This window comes from Rhamphochromis sp. 'chilingali', assembly GCF_963969265.1.
Source record: "Rhamphochromis sp. 'chilingali' genome assembly, chromosome: 6".
Classification (NCBI taxonomy): Eukaryota; Metazoa; Chordata; class Actinopteri; order Cichliformes; family Cichlidae; genus Rhamphochromis; species Rhamphochromis sp. 'chilingali'.
In genome coordinates, this window is record NC_137933.1 from 9298870 (window position 1) to 9323523 (window position 24654).

Consider the following 24654-nt stretch of genomic DNA (forward strand, 5'->3'; position numbering starts at 1 on the left):
CCTTAAAAGGCAACACAATGTTCAGCCATCCTCCCAGAAATTTGATAGTTTTTTAGCTGCCTTTTACATGACCACTTGAAAGCACACTTTTCTCTCAGATATAAATCTGAGGCAAGGTTACAGTTTTGATCTGTCTTTTTTTTGTCTTCTTTATAATGAACAAACACTGCAGCATAAAAACCACCATTTCTAAGCCCGTGTGAATGGTGAGCGTGAGTAGTCCCTCCCAGAACTGTTAACGCATCTTGTAAAGATAGTCAGGGGAGCTTTTTGTAGCGTGTAATGCTTTTACAACATCACAAAAACCGCAGGATTTCAAAGGCTTTTCTGTGGCTGTGCTATTCGGGTCACAGAGGGGGGAAAACACAAAAAACTGAACTAATATATTTTTGGTTTCTCTTTCTAGCCTTCTGTGAGGAGGGATGCCGAAGCGGCGGGACCTGTGTGTCTCCCAACACGTGTGTCTGTCCCTCGGGATTCACGGGACACCGCTGTGAGACAGGTAAGACCTGAGGACATCACCTGACCCCACACCTCTCATCTGTCCAGTTTGTTCAGCCGTCTGTCCCAATTAAAATCTGACACGAGCATCACGTTGTTTTTATTGACTTTCAGGAATGACATCGGCAGGATGGTCATTAGATGTTTTCTTTTCCTACTTCACTCTACACACACACACACACCTACACACACCTACACACACACACACATTTTCATGCTCTGGCTTTAAAGTGTTGTTTAAATTGGACACTGCAGAGATTGAAGCTCCCAAGAGAGTCATAGAAAGAGTCAGCTAATTGTTCCCTACCTTCCTCTTCTCCTTCCTTCCACCTTCTTCCTTTCTCCCTCTCCTTTTTCACTCTCCCCATCATTTCTCCCAGTTGTCCTTCCTCCTTTCTTTTCTTTCTTTTCATTTTCTCCTCCTTTGTCTTCTAACTTCTCTCGTTTCTCCTTCCTTATGTCTTTTTCCAGTTTTATAAGCTACTTCTCTTTACCTCTTTTGCTTCCTTTCATCCTCTGCCCTCCTTCCCTGACCTCTTCTTGGCTCTCCTCTGCTTGCTCATTTTCTCCTTTCCTCCTCCACCCTTGTCCTTGTCTTTCTTTTTACCCCCCCCCCCCCCCCCCCTTTCCATTTTCTCCCCAGATTCTGTTCTTGCTTTCCCCTTGTTCTTTTTATTCCTATTAGCTTACTCCTTTACCTCTCTTGTCCATCTATCTCTACTTACACAACCTCTGTCTTCCTCTCGCTCCTGTCCCATCCTCCCCTATGCCATTAAACCTCCCGTCTCTGTGGTCTAATTTCGCTGAAGTGATCAACCTGCTCACATGGAGCACAGGAGTCACGGGTCAGCTATTTGTAGCATGTTGCCATGGTTTCTCTTTAGATAGGTCAGACAAAACCTTCATATTTTTACATATTGAATACATCATTTGTGCTGCTGTCAGTCAGCCTCCTAATATGTAAGTGTAATGCAGAGGAAGATTCTCTTTGCTGTTTTATTTTGTGTGTGTGTTATCTTCATCACACATTTTAGACCAGCACCAGTGTCTTGAAATTAAATCCACACTGTGCATATTGAACTGATCAGACTTAATTAGGCTGTATAGCACATCTTCATTAGGAGGGAAAAATCTATGGGCATGATAATTTAACTCATTCCAAGTCTGATCTCAGAAAGCAGCCTAACTCTGAAGGCTCCAAACTGTAGTCAGCTACTCATGAGGATAACCAATCAATTAAAAATAAAAGTTTCAAGACCAGACAAGAAAGAAAGGTATCATGCTTGAAATCATGAAAGACAGAGACACTATTGGTTTGATTTCAAATGTTCATAAGGCTTAATTTGTTTCCTGCACTGGGTCTCCCCTGGTGACGACCAGTCTGCTGTTTCCAGCTTAAAAATCGATCCCATGTTCTTTTAGGACACGTCTCTCCCTGCGATGCTCTGATCCAGAGTATACCCTTACTGTTTGGTCAAACATCATTCTCAGATACTCCCTGAAGATTGTGAATCAAATGAAAAAAACAAAACAAAAAACATACACTTTATGAGCCAAATGTCTCAGTACACACCTGTGTAGCATCCAATCATTTGTTCAAACAAGAGGAGGCAAGACGTGTTTCCAGGTTTAGAGAGAAAGGGGACTGTGCTGTGTCATACATCTATACGCTGTACCACAGCTTAAAGTCTGGACCTCATTAAACATGTAAGGCAGGCTTAAATTTCTACATGCAGATACAGATACTCGGGTTGCAAAGACACCGGAAGGTAAGTTACACAAAAGAGAGACATCACTGCGTGACACAGACTGATCCTCCACTTTTTTCTCTCAAATTCATAACAATCATGATTCTACTAAAAGAATAACTTCCATCTCTATGACCTAACCACAGATCTGAAAAGGAATGTAAACGGAAATTCAAATAATATTGCCTGCAACATGTTTTTTATCAGCTCTGATTTCGATGTTACATAAAATTACTGAAATATAAATTTCCACATTTAATCCATCGTCTGCTATAAGAGCACAGAATGGCTTTAAGAGCATATGGAAGTAGCTGGGCACACATTCGATGATATGCAGAAATGGACAACTGGTTAATGGGATGAAAGGTCTTGCGGGTCCGAAATGCCGAAACATGATTTATTTTCACTACATTTTAGTGTATTGACCATGAATAATTTTGTCTCTATAATATTGAACTTTACTCAGTTTCTCTATGGACTCTATTATATTCAATTGTTAATCAAATCAGTGTTTTTTAATTTAGTTTCATTCATCAGTGGTATGAAGAAAACAGTTTGATTGTTAAGGTATATCATTATGAATTGTTTGAAACATGCAATTTTTCTATGTAGAGTCATTTAAATGTTCTATTGGAGGTGCACGTGAGAAGGCTTTTCTTTTTGGGGGGGATAGCATGCAGGAGGTAGGACATAGGACGGCCGCTCGTGCGATGCAAATTACTTGCAGTGTTCTGAAATAGGCACAAATCAACACAATTAGACATCACACAGACGTTGTACTGGGGGGCTGGCAGGTTAAAGACTGTTTAACTCTTTTCCCCATAAAGACATTTGACAACAATGCTAATGAGCGTCCAAGGGGGAAAGTGTTTAACGGTCTTTAACCTGCCAGCTCCCCAGGACAAAGTCTGTGTGATGTCTAACAGTGCTGATTTGTGCCTGTGTGAAAACAGTGCAGGTAATTTGCAGCTCGCCAGTGGTCGTCCTTTAAGTTTTAGTTAATTCTGCGTATAGTATTCATATTAAGAAAACATGAACAAATGCAAAGTCCATTGAAAGTACTATCCCTGAAGATCCTTGCACTCCATGTGCAATATATAAAGACAGTATGAAATAATCTTAGATTTCATGTACATACTGTACCCGAACAGGAAGCGGTAGAAAAAAAGGGAAAAGCTTTGCTCTCATTTGGAACAAATTCTTCTTGCTTTTATTGACTAAGGTGGTTGCTGGATTGTGTGACTTTAGAATTGAGTGCATAACAATGTTTGTTCTATCTAAAAGGTTTGGGGAAAAAAGACTCATCTTTGTATAATAAGGACAGTTCTCTACCAGCAGGTTATAAAAACCTGGCAGTCCTTTGAATGTTTTTTATGTTTTGTTTTTTTTTCTCACCAGCCTCAGCTGTGTGGGTGTAAAGTTTGCTTCGTCCCAGTTTCGGCCTTTTGAGTCTCTAGCTTTGTGCTACATATTTGTCATGTTCCATCACTGGCACTGGCCTGTGGTGTTCTCTGAGCTTAAAGAGTCAGTCCATCTTTAACTTGAATTTTTTGACTTTGTGTTCATGTCATTCATCCTTAAATTTTTACAAATGCATTTTGAAATAAAATACCTTCGTCTATGCCCAAATTTCTCTCCTTTATAGAGCCGAAGACTGAAGTCAGTGTAGTTTTGATTCACTGCTCCTTCTTCTGGAATTCGTTTGATTAAAATTATTAAATTAACCCTTGCTGCTTTTGCATCAGGAGATATATTCCAGATTTTATCGCATTTTTAGTCACATTTTTTCTTATAATTTACTCCTCTCACAGCCAAATCTTCAGCTTCAGATTTTCATCTTCAGTGAGTTAACGGCAAACAAAGTCACCACCTGTCTCATTTAAATTATTAACTTATTTTCCAACCCCTTAAATTTGTAGCTAAGGAGGAAAAAAAATCATATGATTTCCTGTAATTCTTGGCTCTGAAGATTTGAATCATTGATCTGGTAATCGGCAGTCATTAGCATGCAGGGCATGTTTTGAAAGGCAATCAGGCAGAAACTAATTAACTCCCCTATTAACAGCATCAAATATCTATCAGTTAATTAACGTGGCAGTGAAGCTTCACAGCCGTGTTCTCCAAGAATGCAATATTATATGCAATAATATACAGTATCTCACAAAAGTGAGTACACCCCTCACATTTTTTAAAATATTTTGATCTTTTCATGGGACAACACTGAAGATATGACACTTTGATACAATGTAGTTAGTATACAGCTTGTATATCAGTGTAAATTTGCTGTCACCTTAAAATAGCTCAACATACAGCCATTACTGTCTAAACCATTGGAAACAAAAGTGAGTACTCCCCTAAGTGAAAATGTCCAAATTGTGCCCAAAGTGTCAATTTTTTTTTTTTATTCAATTTAATTCAATTTTATTTATATAGCGCCAAATCACAACAACAGTTGCCTCAAGGTATTTTATATTGTAAGGTAGACCCTACAGTAATGTTTGGCAACAATTATTTTCCAACACTGCCTTAACTTTGTTGGCCATGGAGTTCACTAGAGCTTTACAGGGTGACACTGCAGTCCTCTTCCACTCCTCCATGATGACATCATGGAGCTGGTGGATGTTAGAGCCCTTGCACTCCTCCACCTTCCATTTGAGGATGCCCCACAGATGCTCAATAGGGTTTAAGTCTGGAGACATGCTTGGCCAGTCAAGTACCTTTACCCTCAGTTTATTTAGCAAGGCACTGGTTTTTTTGGAGGTGTGTTTGGGGTTGTTATCATGTTGGAGTACTGTCCTTTGGCCTAGTTTCTTCAGAATGTCACAGACAGTGTTGGCCAAGTTACCTGAAAAAGGTAATTAGTTACTTTATTACTTAGTTGCTTAGTTACTTTTTTAAAAACTTTTTTTAAACATTTAATATTAACATTGGAGCACGTTTGTGCAAAGGCTGTCTGCCTTTCCAGTATTCAGCTTTCAAGAACTACATCTTACTTGACAAAATCTCCTTTTGTGAAGCAGTGTTTGCAGCGTCTGAAGCTCATTATTATCTCTGAATCCATTTTTTATAAGAGAAATATTCCGAGTTGAAACTCCGGCTGAAGTTGAATCGGTAAACATTTGAAGAAGCTCTTAAAGTCTAAGTGCTGAAAGGCTGTGAAATTAATCTTCCATGTGAAGACACCTTAAATGTAAATGACAAGAGGAGTGAGAAGTGTCGGCTGCAATCTCGCCGTTCAGAATGAGTGAAGTATTTTCTGATCTCCAACATTATATTGTTATTTCAGTTCTGTTTGTTCCTTTAACTGTATCCCCATTCACCTCTGCGACCGTTTCACAGCCTCAAAACTCAAAGTATATGCTATTGTAAATGATTTTTTTTAAAGATGGAAACAGTGGATGTAGGGAGGAAAGATGGAGATAAAATACTTTCATGTCCTTACAGTGCTGTCTGGGTTGCTGGAGTTTCCCCTAGAAGACTTGCCATAGGCAACGTGTAAGAGGAGTGCAGAGGGTTCTTGTTTTACCTCTGTGCATGACATATTCTCTGTCACTGCATTTCATTCTCAATCTGTCTACCCATCTGTTGAACTCTCTTAGTATCTGTCTCTGTTTCTCATGTACATCTGTCTCTATCTTCTGACTCCACTCCTAACTCGCTCTCTGTTGCCCTCCCCTTCTGTGCAATAACGCTGCTCCACTGACACTCGTCTGTATACTGTAGCTCAATGAGAGGTTGAAAACATCTAAATATAAAGCCAGCGGGAAAAGAGATGATCTTACTGCTGATCTTTTCATCTTCTCCCACGTTGATGTGTTCTTCGGGGCTGCCTGTCTTTCTCCATTGGGCTTACATAGCTGCCAGTGATCCACATTTGGACCACTCTGATTTTACTTTCTGAAAGTCTTTACACCAAAGGAGTCAAAAACATAACAGCCGGCCTAGGAATGAACTCCCACTTCATATATATTCAACTTCATTGTCAAAAATAGCATAGTTTGAGTATGTAATGTACTAGAGTATGTTCTGCTGGAACAGAGCTGACAACTTCTGTTGTCAACAGTGTGACTTTATAAGAGAAGCAGCAGAAACAGCTGTGGGTGAAAACCAACCATGCCAGTGTCACTATTCAAGGTTTATGGTCCAATATCTCCTAAACGTTACATTAACTTCAAAACAACACATGAGGATTAGGTTAAATTAGCTAGAACTGAACCCCCGCCATTCATACTGAAGCCTCATTTTGAATAAATCACTGTAATGATTACATGATGAGGACTTTTTCTGGAGTGTTTTCACAAAATTATTGATTCAGACTTAAATGTTATTTAGGAAACAACTTTGGCAATGAATGCTTCATGATCGACAGACATTGCTGAGCAATCACATTTTGCCTTTGGTACATTTAGGGTTAAAAGATGCTGGCATCTAAGTAAGACAAGTCTGTATACATGCAGGTAATATATAACTACAGTGATTTTATTTAAATGTGGCTTCTGGGTGTGCTGTAATGAAGTCAGGAAAAAAGAAGAAAAAACTACAATAAATGCAACCATTTCCAAATTGCTGACATCTGACAGTTAAGAAGTATCAGTATTAGTAGCAGTACAGGACAATGTAAAGTTAGCAAGTTAAACCACTTAACAGTTTAATTGGGTGAGTATGCTGACTGCTGAACCACTGCTGAACCTTGCACCCTTGTACACCAGACAGTTACAGCGGTTGACAGGTTTGATTTTTCCTTAGCGCCTCGCACCCTTTACATAGGGACTTTTAGTTCCTTTGGGTGAAGGTTTCTGGTCACAAGCAAAGTGATGAGCAAATTATAACTTTGTGTCTTCATGGGTGACATCATGCTCAAAATCATGATTATTATTAGTGCTTGTTTTCGGTATTTTGTGCTATGCTTGTTTATCATCTGTTGTGTATTATGCATGTTAGGTTGGCTGACTCACGACTACAGAACTAATTACCAACGGGTACAAATAAAGTAACCTGAACATGAACTTGTTTAGAAGTGCACACATGGACAGCTGTGAGCACCAAGGATGAGTAGTTGTTGTTATTATGCTATTTCCTGCCTCACCTGGAGTTCCCCTGGAGAGCAGATGTATAGTTGATGCCATTGTAGCGTGATGTCTGCATGAACGGGGATTACATTGAGCCTTGCAGTCACACTACGTTCACATAATTTATATTACTCAAACCCGCGGGCTTGCAGAATATAAACTACAACACAGCAGTTCTTTAAGTGACAGGCTAAGCTCTTGTGTGGTCAGTCCACTGCTCCCTTAATCCAACATGCTGTTAGCTTTAAGCACCGTTACTGGTCACGGACCATCAGGCAGCAATGAACACAAACTCTGGTTGCCGTCTCTGTCTAAGGACACATTAATGTTAATGCGCCATGTGACATTTTCCATGATGTTGTGTTAGTAGGTTAGTAGGGCTGGAATAGCTGTAATTATGGAAAGCTCAAGAGGCCAGAGGATTCTCTCAAGTGCTTTGGGATTATTTTAACTACAGTATGTTTGGGTTAATTCCAAGTTTTCTATCTGAGCTAAAGTGCACAGCTCTTCACAATCTGTGTTGTCATAAAGTTCTCATTACTCACCGGGAACATCCACACTGGGCAGAAGTGAACTTGTTTGTATTGTAATAGAAGGAAACAGAAGGAAACATGAAATGCAGTCTGCTCTCTTTTTCTTTTTGTAGCTATAACAAAGATTTATGGGGTATATTTGTGTGTGTACTCCAGCATATTGCAACTCATACAAGGTCATCTGTCCACTTCACTTCCACAGACAAAGAGAATGGAAGGCTTCCCACACTAAAGCATACTTGTAGACACACAAGAGCTTCAATATAGCTTTGTAAACTAGTGTACTGAGCATCAGGAAATATTGAGTGTGCGCAAATGAAATCAGGTTTTATTATAGTTAAATAAAAAAAACTTGTTAGGCAGGTGATGGATGGCATGTTAAATAATGTGTGCTTCCCATAAAAACAACCACAGAGACCTGATTTTTCTTTGTTTACAATTGCTTCTGTGAGGGAGAAAAGAGTCTAAATTTCTTGGGAATGGAGCAAAGGTCCTAAACTGTAGGACAGGCTAATTCTGAGCTATGGCTAGGATTACATAGTTTAAAAGGTTCTTGTTAAAACCTGCTAAAGGGGATAAGTTACCTTCCCTGCTTACTGTCTAAAATCTAAACCTGCACTGACTAGAAATAGCAAAGGATTTGGGCAATTCCCCGGGGCAACAGTTCACACAGAGGTAATGTGTCTGTGAATGCCATGGAGACAAATATGATGAGCTGGCGATATTTGGTAAAATATTATCTATTACAGATTGTGTGTTTGTCTTAAGTCAAATGTTTGTTTTCTATGGGATTTTGTTTATTTATTTATTTATTGCCAGTAAACCTCTTAACCCTAGAACACTATCGCTATAAATAGTAACACAATCACTAATGCCGGGTGATTTTTACCCGATATAATATAACCAATAAAAAGTAATCAAATATATCAAAATATGACAACACATGAGAAATTAGAGTGGTCTTCTTTTACTTTCAACTTTTGTATTTGCCATATAAACAAACTAGGGAGTAAAATAGATCACAAAGAATGATCCAAAAACTAGCAAAATAAAAACAGTAAGAGAAAACCAAAGGCAGGGCAGCCAGGGGAATGAAGAAACACAGACTACATATACACACCAGGGAGGGGGATAATGAGACATGAGTGAACTGAGTAAAAACAATCACATAGGTGGGAAAGGGAACACAGGGAAGTTAAAAACAAAAATGAACAACAACATAGAAAACAAAAAGAAAGCCACATGATGAAATATTTTTAGCAGGACAAAAGGCCCCGGGGCAAACCCAGGACACGCTTGGAACGCCTTGGTGTTCCCTCGAACAAGCTGGGGAGGTGGCCGGGGAGGGGGAGGTCTAGGCTTCTCTGCTTAGGCTGCTGCCCCCACAACCCAGACCCAGATAAGTGGAAGATGGATGGATGGATGGATGGATGGATGGATAAATGGATGGAACAGCTTAAGGAGATTTTGTCCTCAAGAGAACCAAATACAAATTTACAAAGGTCAACATAGCCATAAACTTGACTCTTCATTATTGATTATTAGTATAGCCTGTCCTCATCCAGCCAAAATTGTACATTTGTCACTGACAATAATAAAAATATTGGAGGCTGCCTATGCTGCCCCTCACCCACCTATAAGCTACACCTTGGATATCGATTTCAAAATCCTGTTTTTGAGTTGTCGTATTCAGAAGCTCGGGTGTCCACACCCAAATGTGACGTTGCCATGTAAAAATAAGGCTTACATTTCTCCCATGCTGCAACAAGGGGAAAATCATTTTTACAGTCATTTTTAAATGTGAAGATGTTGAAAACAGTGAAATTACAAATCTGATAACAAAATAAAAAATAAAGTACATTTCAAATTGACCTTGCCTGTACTCTAGTGTCTGAATTTGATAATTGTATTTACCATAAAAGTGTTGATATCGTATTTTTTCATTTGGAATAATTTCGTAACCCAATCTAATAATAATTAAATCATTCCACATGACAATATATATAACAGAGATGACCGAAAAAATATGCAGTCTAGATGGGTAGTGGTCAGTTGGTGATCATTTTGTTCTTTCTTCCTGTTTCCTGGAATTAAAAACACACACACACAATAATAGTGTCCTAACACACATGCTTTTGAAAAGGTGATGATGGCAGTAAAGCTTTTATCCCATTGTTGCTGTTCTTCTTGTGTCCTCCTCATTCTTCACACCTTGATGTTGAGAGTCTGTTTACAACAACAATGTCAAATATGGAAATAATGAGCTTAGTGCATATCGTGAAAACCAAAGCCCTACACATTTGAGGAGTTTGCGTGTGTTGGGTGGCAGGAATTGAATTAGAGGTACTTGTTCTTTTTTGACAAGCCTCATAGTAATTTACCAGGATATGATGCGTACACTAAAGACGTCAAAATACAGGCCGAGCTTTGTAGATAACAGGAAATGAAAGACAAAGCTTATTCCTTCATTTAATTGAAAATAAACTTGTTCCTTAGTCACATCAGTGAATTCAAGGTGGGCTGCTGAAAGACACAGTGACAGGAGAAAACTGAAACATTACAGAGAGAAGGAGAAACAACATATAAAATATTCAAGTGAGACATCTGGAGACACGTTCAGTCTCAAACATTTGTTATTTCACAGAATACGTGATCGGCTGTGAGTGACAGGCAGTGGGTTTTACACGCCGTGTGACTCTGTTATCGTAGCAAGGTCATTGTAGGAACGAGCCTCACCAAGAAATGTGTTCGGCAAGTGTAGTGAGGCCTGAGCAGAGAGGTTGGGGCACTATATTTCATTGCTCAGCCAAAAAAAACGCAAGTTTAAAACATATTAAACACTCGATCATTCCTGATGATCCTGAAACCTCAGTTATAACCTGCTTCCTCCTAGCTCATAGTATGTTTGGGGGTTTTTTAAATTAAAACCAATCATATTGTCACCGAGCTTGATGCAATGGCCATTTATCCCGACTCTGACTTTGTCATGTAACTGAAGCAGATTGTGATCAGTGCCTTTGTTCTTGTACAATACCTCAATTAGGAGTTGAGAGCAGGTGATTTGACCTTGATCAAATCAGCACCGCTGTGCATGTAATACGAAATCTGACTCTGCTCTTCTCAGAGAGAAAGCCCAGTGTAGATAACCTCTTGAAGAGACTTTTAAAACTAGAAATATTTGTCCCTACTGGTAACAATGTGAGGTTTTTGTCATCTTCTTTTATTTTTTCTGTATTTTATTCTACTGGAAAACCTTGGGTCTTGACATTGATATGCATATTTGCCAACTTACCAAGAAGCAGGATATTGCACCCTGACACATTGCAATTACAAGTCAACCCACATGACCTGATGGATTCTTTCCCAGTGCTCCAGTGCTAGAAACTACAAGACAATCTAATGTATCTGGGCTGCTTTGATGACATAAATGGGATCGCTCCACTATACAGTGCAGGTGGTTTGTTGTTGTGGCTGATCTGTGAATAGAATAGATGGATGACGAGTATTGCTTTAGTGTCCAAACTACACTGCATACTGTACCAAAGCAATCAGTCAGCCTTTAAAGAATCTGCTTATTTGCACTCTTTTGCATACCATCAGTTCTCCTAGCAACATTGCTATCAGTGCAGAATATTTAAGAAACTTTTTCAGACTTTTCTTCCTCTTCTAGCAACTGATGTCAGCTTTTGTCAAATAACATCTTTGCCCTGTAGCCTGCAACGACCACTACCAGATTGTGGTCTGCCCATTGAAAATCACTGACCTATTCAGTGCATAGCTCACTGATGCAGCACAGTCAGAAGTGACACTTTCTTCTGTGTCACTTCTGACTGTGCTCCCTGTGTGCTGCAGCACTTTGGATTCCAAATGAAATACTGAGTTAAATTTAAACTTTATAGCCATAGCCAGTGAACGTCATAGATGATACTTTACAAAATCCATGTTGGGAGGAGGTGAGGGTTGATGGGAAGGTCAACAACTTTGGACAGCGATGCATTCACTGATTCAAGGTGTTTCTTTTAACCATGATAATTACATAACCTAAACAGTGTGTTTATTATAAAATCAAGTGCAGCTCTTCAAGGGAACAGAGCAAACCACAACATCCACTAAAGCAGTTTCTGTCACTGTTGATGTGTAACTCACAAGTATTCATTGCATTACCAAATTTCAAGTACAAACTATGTCCTAACGATGTACAAACTACTTTTCTTGCACCATATGGACTTTCTTTCTGTCTATGTCTATGTAGGACTTTATTGCTTGTACTGGACAAGATGACTAATGTCATGAAAATTCAACTGACTGGCCCCCAGTTACCATGTCTGTGTTGTTGCTGTGCTGTCCTAAAATACATCATTCTTAAACCATACAATCAATATCTGTATAAATACTTACCCTGCAGAGAAACTCAAACTAGGTGGCATAATACTGTTTGAGACTGACATGTTTCTAAGATCCAAACCAAGATGAAAAAACACAGTTAGGTATCATATTTTTTTGTAACCTTGTGAAGAAAATGAGCTTTTTGTTATTCAAATGCATTTTTAAATTTAAATAGACAATAACTACGGGAATTGGGAGCATTTCTAGCCAAAGATAGAATAAAAAAGACTTCACATGACTCACAGTGTAACCGGAAGTATTTTTTGTTGCGTGGAAAGACATTTTGGAATACGTCCTTTGTCATCAATTATGGAGCAATATGTTGGTAAGCAATGCTGGATTACTGTTATTAAGAAAGCAGACAGCACTCTTGCCTGTTATTTGTGTACTCTAGATTTTTCATAGAGGGCATTATCTTTTCAAATCCTTTTCCATTACGAAGATAAGCATGTTTACTGATGCAAAACAAAAAAGGCTATTCCATGAGGTCCAGTATTAATGATACAGAATACTGAGTTCTAAACTATATATGTGAGTATTAAGCATAAATGGATTTCAAATCTTTCTGTGATGCTAATTCACACTTTCTTTCCAGTGTTTTTTCCAAGGGCCTTTAATTTGAAAATTAACTGTCTGTTTTAATCAGTGTGGCTGTGTGTGTGTATAAACAAATGATTTGAGTGCTTGGGTGGCTCTGCGTGGACTTTGTTTTTTATGGCTTTTTATGGAAACAATACAAATCTGGACAAATGATTATACTCTGACTAACCAAAGCCAGGTCTTAAACTATATCTGTCTACAGTAAATAAATATATGACATTCTTTTAAAAATTCCCCTGTGGATCCAAAAACAATGTGCATAATTATGAAGCAGTTACCTAGTTTTGACAACACACAGTCGTTGAACATATGCCCCCTCGTGTACTTGCACAGTGCTGCTCTTTCTTTGGAGGAGTCTGCTTCTCTCAGCCACCAGTCACTTCTAATATTGGGTTGTTTAAGTGAGATGTCAGAGAGGGAATCTTTTGGTGTAACTTTGACCAGATCTTTGACCTGAGAGGCGGGCAGAGGGCAACCCTCCCAGCAGCTGTCACGTCTTATTACCTACAGTGCATCAGGCTACAGTGTTGAGCTCTCCTTGTGTTTATACACCAGTAAATATGTGTGTGGTTTAAAGTCCTGGGCAAGGTGTGTACTTTCACAACAGGGCTGGAGCAGTGCAAACATGACCGTTGTTCAAATACCAAATCAATTTTTTTTAATACCGTTTTTCTTGTTACAGCATGTTAACTATTAACCTTAAGCACGGTGGGATTGGTGGCATTTCAGCATACTGAAGTCAACGATGCTATAACAAAAATCATCATAGATGTCACTTCACAGTGTAACTGTGTCAGGCAGATAGATCCACTGCAGATGGCAACATCCCGACAAGAGCTGTAGTTTAGCCATCTACAATTTGGCTAAACATTACAATTTTTCCCTAGTCAAACTCACTCGAATCCTTACACATGCCCATTTTTCCTGGTTCTATCACATCAACTCTGAGGACTAAATGTTTACGTGATCCCTAAAATATCCCACCCACTAAAAGCAGCCAAGAGATAATTAGTTATTCAGTTCCCGTCAGTGGTCATAATGGTATGCCTGATTGGTGCAATGTATTATGGAACGATCTGGAGGCCTAACAAATTGAACACAATATTTTTCATGATATTTCTTCATCCAAGCCATCCTGTTAAAAAGGTTCACACACCTTTGTTAATATGATTTCTATAGAAGCTTAAAATATGACAAAATTGCTGTATCTCGGTTTTAGTACATACATGAACAATGGATTGCCCTGCCCTGTCACTGGCACTCTTATATGGAGCAAAACTGTTTGCACTTTGCGCTTCCCCTTAATCACAGGCTTAATCTGCAACACTATCAGGCTGAACAAGACAAAGCCCAGCAGATTTCAGAAAGTGTGGATATTGACTTATTTTGATCATATTACCCTACACCAACAAGTCATGCATGGAGCTGCACTGATACATTGACATGCAAGAAACAAAATCCAAGTTTACAGTCAAGCAAGAGCTGCAAGATGAAGCACTGTATATTTGCCACTTACTTCTATTGCAAGCCACTTTTCTGACACATGCACTACACAGGCAACTTAGTTTTGGATCCCCAGCATTTTCACTCAGTTTACTTGCACATGTAGGTGACGCAGCGGTTGCTAAGGAAGTAGAGCTGCTGCTCAGTCCCCGGCTCCCCCACACGCAGGGCCTCAGGTTCTTTTCTAAAGATATGTTTCTCTTTTTTCAAGAAATATTGCCAACTGTAATTATCGTCATGTACTGGTAAATCATTTGAGTTGTCACATAGTGTGTACCTCCTCGAGTCAACTGTATATCACTGCTGGACTTGGGAAGATATTTAGGTTGTTAATTTTTACAGTGCAGTGCTCACACCATAAATAATGGATCAGAGAGATGTACTCTCCCAGGAAGGTGCAAAGACCTAACACCTCTGGGGTGAGCCTCTGTATGCATGCTGCACACCAGAGACAAAGTGTGAATGAGCAAGGAGAAGAAATAGAAAGGGGGAAAAAAAAGTGCGCTACTGGAAACAACTCTGCAGCCAAATGGTGTGATTTCTAAGAGACTTTGATCCCTGCTGCGGCAGACAAGCTGGAGATGTGTTTGGCTGTCTAATGTGGGCATCCGCTGACCCAGCTCTGCTGTCGCGGCAGTGGTTTTGTTCTGATTGGCTGAACCGCTGCAGATCAAAGAACAGGCAGAACATCAAATGACACAAAATGAGCTGAAGTTTCAGGTTTGCGCTTGTTGCCAGGAAAATGTTTTGACTGACAGTGATGTTGCTGCGTGTGTTCGTGTCCTCAGATATTGACGAGTGTTCAGAGGGCCTGATTGAGTGCCACAACCACTCCCGCTGTGTCAACCTGCCTGGCTGGTACCACTGTGAATGCAGAAGTGGTTTCCATGACAATGGATCCTACCTGCTCGACGGGAGCTCCTGCATCGGTGAGCATACACTGAATTGAAACTTATCACTACTGGAAACATCATCTCCTCAGCTTCTGTGTGCCCGCCACCTAGCAGCTGTAGACTCGTCTCTTTTTCTCTGTCTAATTATACTGTTACTGTCTAGCTTCCATCTCTAAACCTAAGCACAGAATGCGATGTTGTGTATTGGTTTAGCACATTTGTGTTTGATTTAACATGCCCTCTGTGGGACAACCAGTCTAATTAAAGGTCTTGTCACCTTTAGAGCTCGAGATCCGACCGCTTGGTGTAAGCTATTCATGGGAACACATGTCGGCCTTGTGCCATTGTTATAGTTTTTGTGTTGGGGGAATTTCGCCAGCCAATAACAAGGAACAGTATTGGCATTTTTTGTGCTATTTGCTTTTCCCATGGCTGAACAAAAACAAAAGTTTATTTTTCCTAAATTTTGAGTGGTCGGGTGTGACTCACACTTTGGTTACATAGGTTACTGTGAGGCTATTTCATGTAGAAGGTTGCTTTGAGCTAGTGTTTAGCAGATTTACACTACATTGCCAAAAGTATTTGCTCATCTGCCTTCATATGTATATGACTTGACTGACATTCCATTCTTAATCCATAGGGTTTAGGAGGTTTAGGAGTGTCTTTATGGGAATTTTTGACCGTTCTTCCAGAAGCAGATTTATGAGGTCAGTCACTGATGTTGGACGAGAAGGCCTGGCTCACAGTCTCTGCTTTAATTTATCCCAAAGGTTTTCTGTTGGGTTGAGGACAGGACTCTGTGCAGGCCAGTCAAGTTCTTCCACACCAAACTTGGTCATCTGTGTCTTTATGGAGCTTCCTTTGTGCACATGTTAGAACAGGACAGGGCCATCCCCAAACTGTCCTGTTTGGGGAGGTTGTCAAAAATATCTTGGTATGCTGAAGCATTAAGAGTTCTTTTCACTGGGAGGGGCTGAGAACAACTACTTAAAAAAGAAACCTACCACAATCCCCCCACCCCCCCCCCCCCCATCACCAAACTTTAGATTTTACACAGTGCAGTCAGATAAGTACCTCATCTATCAGATGAGGCATCCTATCACAATACCACACTGGAATTGTGAGGGACCAATTCTTTCACACATGTTTTTAGAAGCAGTCTGCATGCCTAGTTGCTTAATTTTATACACCTGTGCCCATGGAAGGGACTGGAACACATAAATTCAATGATTTGGATGGCTGACTGAAGACTTTTGGCAATATAATGTAGCTAATGTTTAATTTGATTAAGATCACATTTGTTAATAGCAACAGAACTTGAGTAAACAGTAGCTGCTCGCTGATTCCCGATCCTGTGACATCAGTGCCTCATTTTATGTTTATTTCCCACATTCTTCCTTTACAAGAACAGAAGCTCAGATAAAAAATTCTCAAGAAATTCAAGCCATTGCTTTGCTTTTTTTTTTTTTGCCCATGCACCATTGCAGAGTGTAATAGGTGTAGCGAACAGGATCGTTTGGCTGAGTGAAATGCTTTTGCCTTGATTTAACCTTTAAATCATATTGCAACATCAGCAGTCTGGTTTGATTTATTTACTTGAAGAAGAGAGGCACGATTTCAGTAGATTCCCTTCCAAGAGAGTGAGTTTCACTTCAACTCAGTTCTGAAGGAAAGCGATAAGAGAGATGTACCAGAAATGTCAGACTTTAACCAAAAACAGCTTTGCATCACATTAACACACAGACTGAACACCCACCTCATATTGCCACACTACAAATGTTTTGCCATTATGATGTCATATTTGCTCATTCAATTAGTGATTAAATCGTTTCATGCACAGTGACTTACAGGTCAGCACAACCACCTACTACAAATATCATTTATGTTGGTCTCCAAAATACAAATAAAAACTTGAAATATCTCAAATCCTGCTCTCTGGCAGGTAGCTCCATGCCCTCCTGGGTTTTAAATGCACCTTAGAACACACATGCATCAACACTACAATGAGCGGGTGGAGGGAGGTTTGGAGTCTTCTCTCACCCCCATTCTCTGCGACCTGCTGGAGCGGGGGGGCTAGGAGGAGGAGTTGGCCGTCCGACTGCGGTCTGGAGTGTGGGGCCTCCCTGCTGCTGCGGAGTCGGGGCGGTCTGCCTCCCCCCACCGCAGGGAAAAGGGTAACACCACCTGGGTCTGGGTGCAGTTCCCCCCCCTCCAGGGGCAAGGGTACCTAGACCCGGGGCTTAGAGTACGCTTGGGGAGTGTGATCGTGTGTACAGCGTCTCTTTATGTCTGTCTCCACGTTGGTTGAGTGTGGAGTAAGTGTATATGAGAGCATGAGGGTGGGAATGGATGTTTGTATATGTGTGTGCCTGTATTTCTGTGTCTATATGTCAGGTTGGGTGTCAGGCGCCACCTCTCTGGGGACATCTTAGGCCCTCCACTTCCCCTGCCAGTGGCGGACTCCCTCAGACGTCGGTGCGTTGGTGGTTCTTTGTGTCCGGGGATGGGCGTCCGGGTACACACCGGCTCACTCCTTGGCGGCCGCTTATCGGGGCCTGGAGCCTGGGGCTTGCTCGGGCCACTTCGGAGGTGGGGTGCCCCCGGCCTCTCGGCCTGGGGCTCGGTCACTCAGGCACGGCTGGCTGCCGGCGGAGCTCACGGGCGCGTCACTGCAACTCCCCCTGGCTTCTGCTCCGCGGCTGCTGAGTGAGCCCTCATCTGGGACTCTCCTCAGCTCTTTCTGGGACAGTGGCGCAGCTGCCCCTCTGTTGGTCTTCCTTGGTCTCTTGTGTTCTGGGGGCCTCTGGATGTCTGGAGTTTTGATCTCCTCCATACCTGCTTCATGCCCTGGAGGACGGGGCTGTGGCCCCCCCCACACCCTCTAGCAGATCATTACATGAAGGAACCTTTTAAAAAACAAAAAACAAGCGCGTCCATGCTCACAGGTGTACACACGGGTGATCACACCCACAAACTACACCCTTTTTGGCTCCTACCTCAAAGCACACTGTGTTCTGTTGATCTTATGTGCTGCACAATAATGTTTAATATTTAGTATTTACTGTCATATTCCCATATATCATTGTGATGTTGTTTATTCTATTACTCTTGTTCTCTTCTGCTTGTTTTCTTTTTTTCTTTCTCAGCAGGTGACCCAGGTGATTGATATATGCATTTTTTTTTCTTTTCTTCTTCTTTTTTTTCTTTTTCTGCTCATTCTGTTGGTTTTTGGTTTTTGCCCTTCTCCCCCGTCCCTCTTCTCAGCTGTTTCTCTTTCCCTCTTTCTTTCTCCCCTTCTTTCCCCCAGTCAAGTCTGTCCCATGTTCAGTAAGTGGGAAAAAAAAAAAAAAAAAAAAAAAAGAAATATCTCAAATCCAGTTTTTCAGGTTTTTGCAGTTTTGTATACTTTTGCCAGGTATTTAGACAGTGGAGTGAAAGTGTTATTTCCCTCAGTGGTAATATTAAAGGAAAAAATGACTACAGCTATCTGCTTGGTATCAAAAATACAGCCCATATAATCTTGCAGCTCTGAAATGATGGTGGCTTGGTTCTACGTGGATATTGGCAGCTGCAGAGAGCTTACATCAGCTGCTGTGGTCGTGATGGTTGTTGTGAATAAAGCATCAGGAACTGCAGTAGAAAATCCTTCTTGCAATATAATCCACTTCTCCACTCTGGTTCTTAATTTCAACACATTCCACAAAGCTCCTTCCCTAAGTGCACTGCTTTTTTTGGTGTCATAATTTTTCCTTGTACTTCTTGTACTTTCTTGTAAGTAGGACTTATTTGATCAAGTGTCTAGTGGCACAACAAGAAAACACTGTGTAATGAGATGTCTTTATGATAATAAGATGCATAAATATGGTTGATTACCTTCATCTAATGGTCTTTAGTTACTCTGATGTGCACATTCAGTCATGAGTCTTCAAGCAAGTCTAACTGGATGTTAACTTTCTTGTGTTCTGAGGCTTTATGACTGGGAATTTGGTGTATGCAGTGGTGTGATTAGTGAAAGCACTTGTGTTGCTCTCTAGGCTTCATAAATGTGGATGGTACATGTCGGATGCATTTGAGTGCATGTTGGAGAGATAGTATATCCGCCACCTTTTCTCCGCCCAATTTACAGTATTAGGCTGGAAGCCGGCAGGGGAAATAAGTACAAATGACATTTTAACAGGATTTTCCCCCTTCCACAATATCCCTCCAACAGCCCTTCATGAGTCAACCGAACATAAAGTAGCATTTTGTAATAAGAAAGTTAGCTCGAAGCAGGGAGCAGCAGTACTAGTCAGTTAACCACGTCGTTGGCTCTGTGTTTGCCAAGAGCATGTCACCACCGCACAGGGTGTTTCACCCTGTGCAAGTTACTCCTCGTCATTATTTTTTTACAGAATATCCCACAGATTAACAATAAAGGTTTGTGGGAGCAACAGTGTGGAGATGGAAAACTTCAAAGACTTTTGATGAACCAGCACCCTCCTTAAATGAAAATCTATGAGATATGATTGCTCTCATATTTTCGTACACAGAACTGCTTTTATGTGGATAGCTTCTCATTCACTTGTTTTTTGTTTTTCTTTTCACTAGCCACTGAGATCTATGCATAAAATGCCAAATCCTGTCCTTTTACTGATATTGGGTTAAGGAGGTGGGAGTAGGACTCAGAAAAATGGAACTCTTGGAAAACACTTCAGAGCTCAATGGGGGGAACAAACACTCATGATATCTAAACTGACATGGATTGAGTAATGTGATAGGAACAAAAGGATGCTACATTGTTTGATGGAAATGGAAATGATCAACAGAGGGTGGAAATCAAAGACACCCCAAAAATCAAAATGAAAAAATGGTGCAACCCTTTCATGTCTGTCACATGTGCTCAGGGTGAACCTGCTCTCATCTGTGAGAAACACAGGTCGCCAGCGGTGGACCTGTGCTAATTCTGATATTCTACGGTTATGTGGTGGCAAAAATAACTCAAGTGGTAATCAGTCGGAAATATTCTGTGTTTTGGCAAAAAAGGAAATTAGGGAATCATACAGTGTTTGTGGATGTGTGCCCTGTGAAAATGGCTTGTATGAAAAGGACGTGTCACTTTTTTTTTTTTTTTATAAATAAGTGTTTTGTTGTAACGTTGGCATTAATTTCTGTTTTTGAACGTAGAGCAAATGACTCAGCTGCTCTGAGGGCATCCTGCTGTGTGACACATGGATCTACAAGAGTGTTTTATTTGTGAAGCCACTAAGTGCACTCTGCCTCAGTTTGGGCGTGAGAGGGCCATTAATCAGCTGTCACACAGGCGCTTCAAACACATCCGCATAGTCTGCCTTCCTCTCTGTGTCATATTGTGTTTTCTCACGATAGATTTCACTGCATTCTTAGTTCTGTGTGTTGGCTTGGCTACACCACGTCGCATGCCCCAGGCAAAACACTGTATACTGTTGCATTGTGCCACGCAACTCTGCTGTGGTGAGGCTGTGACTGAAAGCTGCATGGGCTGCGTTTTGACAGTCGTTCATTACGCCTAATGCTTTAGGGGGAGACAGGTGGCTTTAATAAACAGATTGTGAATAAAGATGAGGATAATACCGCATAAACTCGCACTGTCTCCCTGCAAGACAGGGTTTCTGCATCATTTTCCCTCTCTCTGTGGTGTACGTGACCTTTTCCATATGGACTGCCTGGAGACATACCAAAGAAAAATAGTGTAAATACTAAAATACCCAAGCTTTCAGATGCTCTATAATTACCAGCATCTGTCAGTGGGATTTAGTAATTTGTACGCTTGTTGTAAATGTGTGTTATCATGTACATACACAGGATTAGTGCTTTCATGTGTAACAGCACATTTAACTGCGAGTGTAAGTTCTACATGTGATTGGCTGTGCTCAGATGGTTACTCTAAAGGGCTTTTTGTATTTAGTCGTCTTTCGTAGGCCACATGTGAGAGCAGGCTTCATGTGTGAGCGGCAGCTTGTGGCTGAATGTGGCGAATGTAGCATGAAGAGCATTAATCCTCCACCAGCAGAGGTACAGTGTGTCTGACTGGCTGATGGGGATTTCATTTAGCGTATGCAAATAGTCTGTTGCTGGCGCCGCTTCCTGATCTCTATCTCTCTGTATCGTGCAAACTTGATACTGCAACCAATTAGAGCGCTATACATTAAGCAGTGTCACCATTGTTGGGGATGATTTGGCAACAGGCACTGGCCAAGATTCATGTATCCACACAAAGCAGGTCTGCCCGCTGGGTACCACTCATCATTTTCCACCAGCAGTAACATAAATATATGTTGCATGGTGTTAACAGTCTGAGCAACTTGTGTGCCAGAGGTGCTAAAAATGTCAGTGTAACACTCCAAAGGTACAAGTCATGTGTTTTTGTTGCTTTAGTGTGTCCTTTGATAACATTACACTCTTATAGCAAGTTAATATTAGCTTGTAAGCACTGATTGAGGTAGCAATAAATCGCCTTACATTTGTTTGGCTGTGTTTTTCACTCACAATTCATAAAGCAGTACAAACTTTACAGCTGCCCCTGATCAGCTGTGTTATTTAAGATGCACTCTGGCACTCACTACAAACACCTTTTCAATTCAATTCAATGTAATTTTATTTATACAATGCCAAATTACAGCAACAGTTGCCTCAAGGTGCATTATACTGTAAAGTAAAAACCTTACAATAATACAGAAAAACCCCAACAATCAGAAAATCCCCTATGAGCAAGCCCTTGCAAACAGTGGGAAGGAAAAACTCCCTTTTAACAGGAAGAAACCTCTGGCAGAACCTGGCTTAGGACCATTTGTAGGCAAGGAGAGAGAGAGACACTTTACCATCTAACTGTACTTTTGAGAGTATGCACAAAGCTATAGCTCAATAAAGGGATCTTTACTGCAGTCAGCTTCTTGATATCTATGCTTTAAAAACTCCCCATTCTTGTTATTAAAGACATGTCTAAAACTGTGCACATGCCTTCTTTTTTGAACCATGTCTGTTATTGATTTGGGGGAAATGGGAATAGTTAAAGGCCTCATTAAGACATGGCTCTAGTGAGCCACGTGAAATATTCACCAGGCGACATTTTCTTTCTTACATTTTCTGTACATGTAATTCCTATGAAGCAAAAGAAAAACTTGAGATTTTCTAAATGCTTAGTTTTACACAGTTTTTTCTACTCTTGTGATGTCAGTGGGGGCAAATATTGCTATGATGGTCATCTCAAGCACACAGTTCTGGATATGGAATAGAAACCACCTTTCTTTTTGTGAGGAAAAGTCATAGTCAGATGGTTACTATTGAGACAGAACAAAAAAAATGGTTTTATAGACCAGAAAATAGTTAAAGTAAAGCAAGTAAGATGTAAGAATTTGTACATTAAGTGGACTGGTACTTATAGAAATGTTTGTTCTACTGTAGTTGAGCATTTAAACCACTTTTTTACTACAAGCCGCATTCATACAGTACTTTGGTCTATGCCTTTAAGTATTTTCTGATTATCACACTCAGGCACAATTTGGGGTTTGGGATCTCACTCAAGGACACTGAAGTTCAAATCGCTGCCCTTCCAATTGGTAGACAACCTGCTCTACCTTCTGAGCCACAGCTGTCACATAGGGAAATGTTGGATGTTGTGTATGATAACACCACTGATGCATCAATTGGATTTGAGGCCGGAGTACCCCACTCTAAAGATGTGTTAGTTGTTAGTTTATGCCAGATGTTACAGGAGCCAAACTTTACAAAAAGTTCCAAAAACCTTTATTTGGAACTAGTATTTGGGAATCAAGGTGTGTTGTTTTTTTTTTTTTTTTTTTTAGCAAATAGGAGACAAGCTTTTGTGCTCTTTTTGGTCAGCAGTGGTTTTTACTCTCCCAGGGGTGCCGTTTTTGCCCAGTCTCTTTCTTGTGGCTTTTTTTTTTTTCAGATAGGTTCCAGGGCCCGTATCCCTAAAGAATCTTTGTGCAAAAAGTGGCTCCTAGCGGCCAAATTCTAAGAAAATTCTCAGAGTCATGACGTTTTCTTAGAATTTCCCCTAAAAGTGACATGACAATCCCAGTTAATATAAAAGCTATTCCTCAAGATTCCTAGCGCTTAAAAGGGCTCCTAAGGCGAGATCTGCTAAGAGCAGGGAAGAGAACTTTTAGTGGCTTAGGAGTTCCCCTAAGCAGCTGCACAAAATGGCCAACAGAAGAGGCAGGAGAGATGTCCTGCAAACACTGGATGACAGGGAATTATTGAGATGCTACAGATTGGATCGTGCAGGAATCATGTTTGTGGTGGATCTCCTTAGAGATGCAATTACTTCACCAACTCGACGCCACAACGCTATTACACCGGAGACGAAAGTAATCACAACCCCGAGGTATTTGGCAACCGGGAAAATGCAACAATGCAGCAGTGATGACTTGGGTCTGCAATCACAGACATTGCTAAAAGCTGAGCCGTGTTACCCTCGTTAAGACCACACTGGACTTGTAACGTTGTGATTTCTACTTCATTAAGGACAGCCTCTTGAGATAGGCCATCTTGTTTTCAACGGGGTCCATATGGGAGTGAAAGTACAAAATATGCCAGCTAGGATATTAATATGAGCAAATAAGACACGAATCATTATTTGAACAGGGTGTAATGAGTTTAAGTTTTCACATATTTTAGATTCTAATGGCTATAACCCCTACAGCTTACTATTCATTTTCCAGATATTTTCTTGAATGTGAAATATTATTTACAATTACAGTCAGCATAAGATTAGAGTATATAATATGTTTATTGATTTGAGGGTACATCCTTTGCTCATTATCACCAAAAGCTCATTTCCATCAAACTTGTAGGATCAACCAATCACGGCTTTTGAAATGATGACTCATACCTAGCAACGGGGTCAACCACACCTCCTCACTAAGATAGGATTTTCCATCCATTCCTTGCTCAGAGTTCACTGAAAATGTTCTGGAATCACTTCTAAGCTAAAACTCCTGGCAAGGAATTTTTAGGTTAAGTTAGGAGCTCTCTGAGAGGATTCTCAGAATCTTTAGGGATACGGGCCCTGGTGTGTTTGGATAGCTTTTTTCTCTCAAAAAATAAAATAATCATTTAAAAACTGTTTTTTGTGTTTAGCTGTGTTATCTTTGTCTAATATTACAATACGTTTAATGATCTGAAACCTACACAGGTGACAAAAGATAACAAAACAATAAAAAAAAATAAGATTAGCAAAGGGGCAAGTACTTTTCACAGTACTGTATACAAATTAAAAAACAAAGCTGAGGCAGTGTTATCATGCAGAGCTCAGTCTGGCATGTCCAAAAATCATCTGATGGAAATGTGAACAGTAAGAATCAGCAAGGAAACATGGTGATGTGGAAATCAGTCTTCTTAACCGTGCTGACGGTCATCACTCACCCTGAGTCGAATGTAA

At 40.5% G+C, this 24654-nt stretch overlaps 1 protein-coding gene across 1 annotated transcript in view; it reads left to right on the forward strand.

Annotated features, from left to right (window-relative positions):
- The window catches only part of LOC308398574 (protein kinase C-binding protein NELL1-like), a 328133-nt gene that overhangs the window by 286649 nt on the left and 16830 nt on the right, over positions 1-24654 (forward strand). The window contains exons 15-16 of the mRNA XM_080885307.1: positions 407-502; positions 15129-15269. Of these exons, the coding sequence (XP_080741433.1) occupies positions 407-502; positions 15129-15269 (237 nt within the window). The remainder of the gene's footprint in view (positions 1-406; positions 503-15128; positions 15270-24654) is intronic.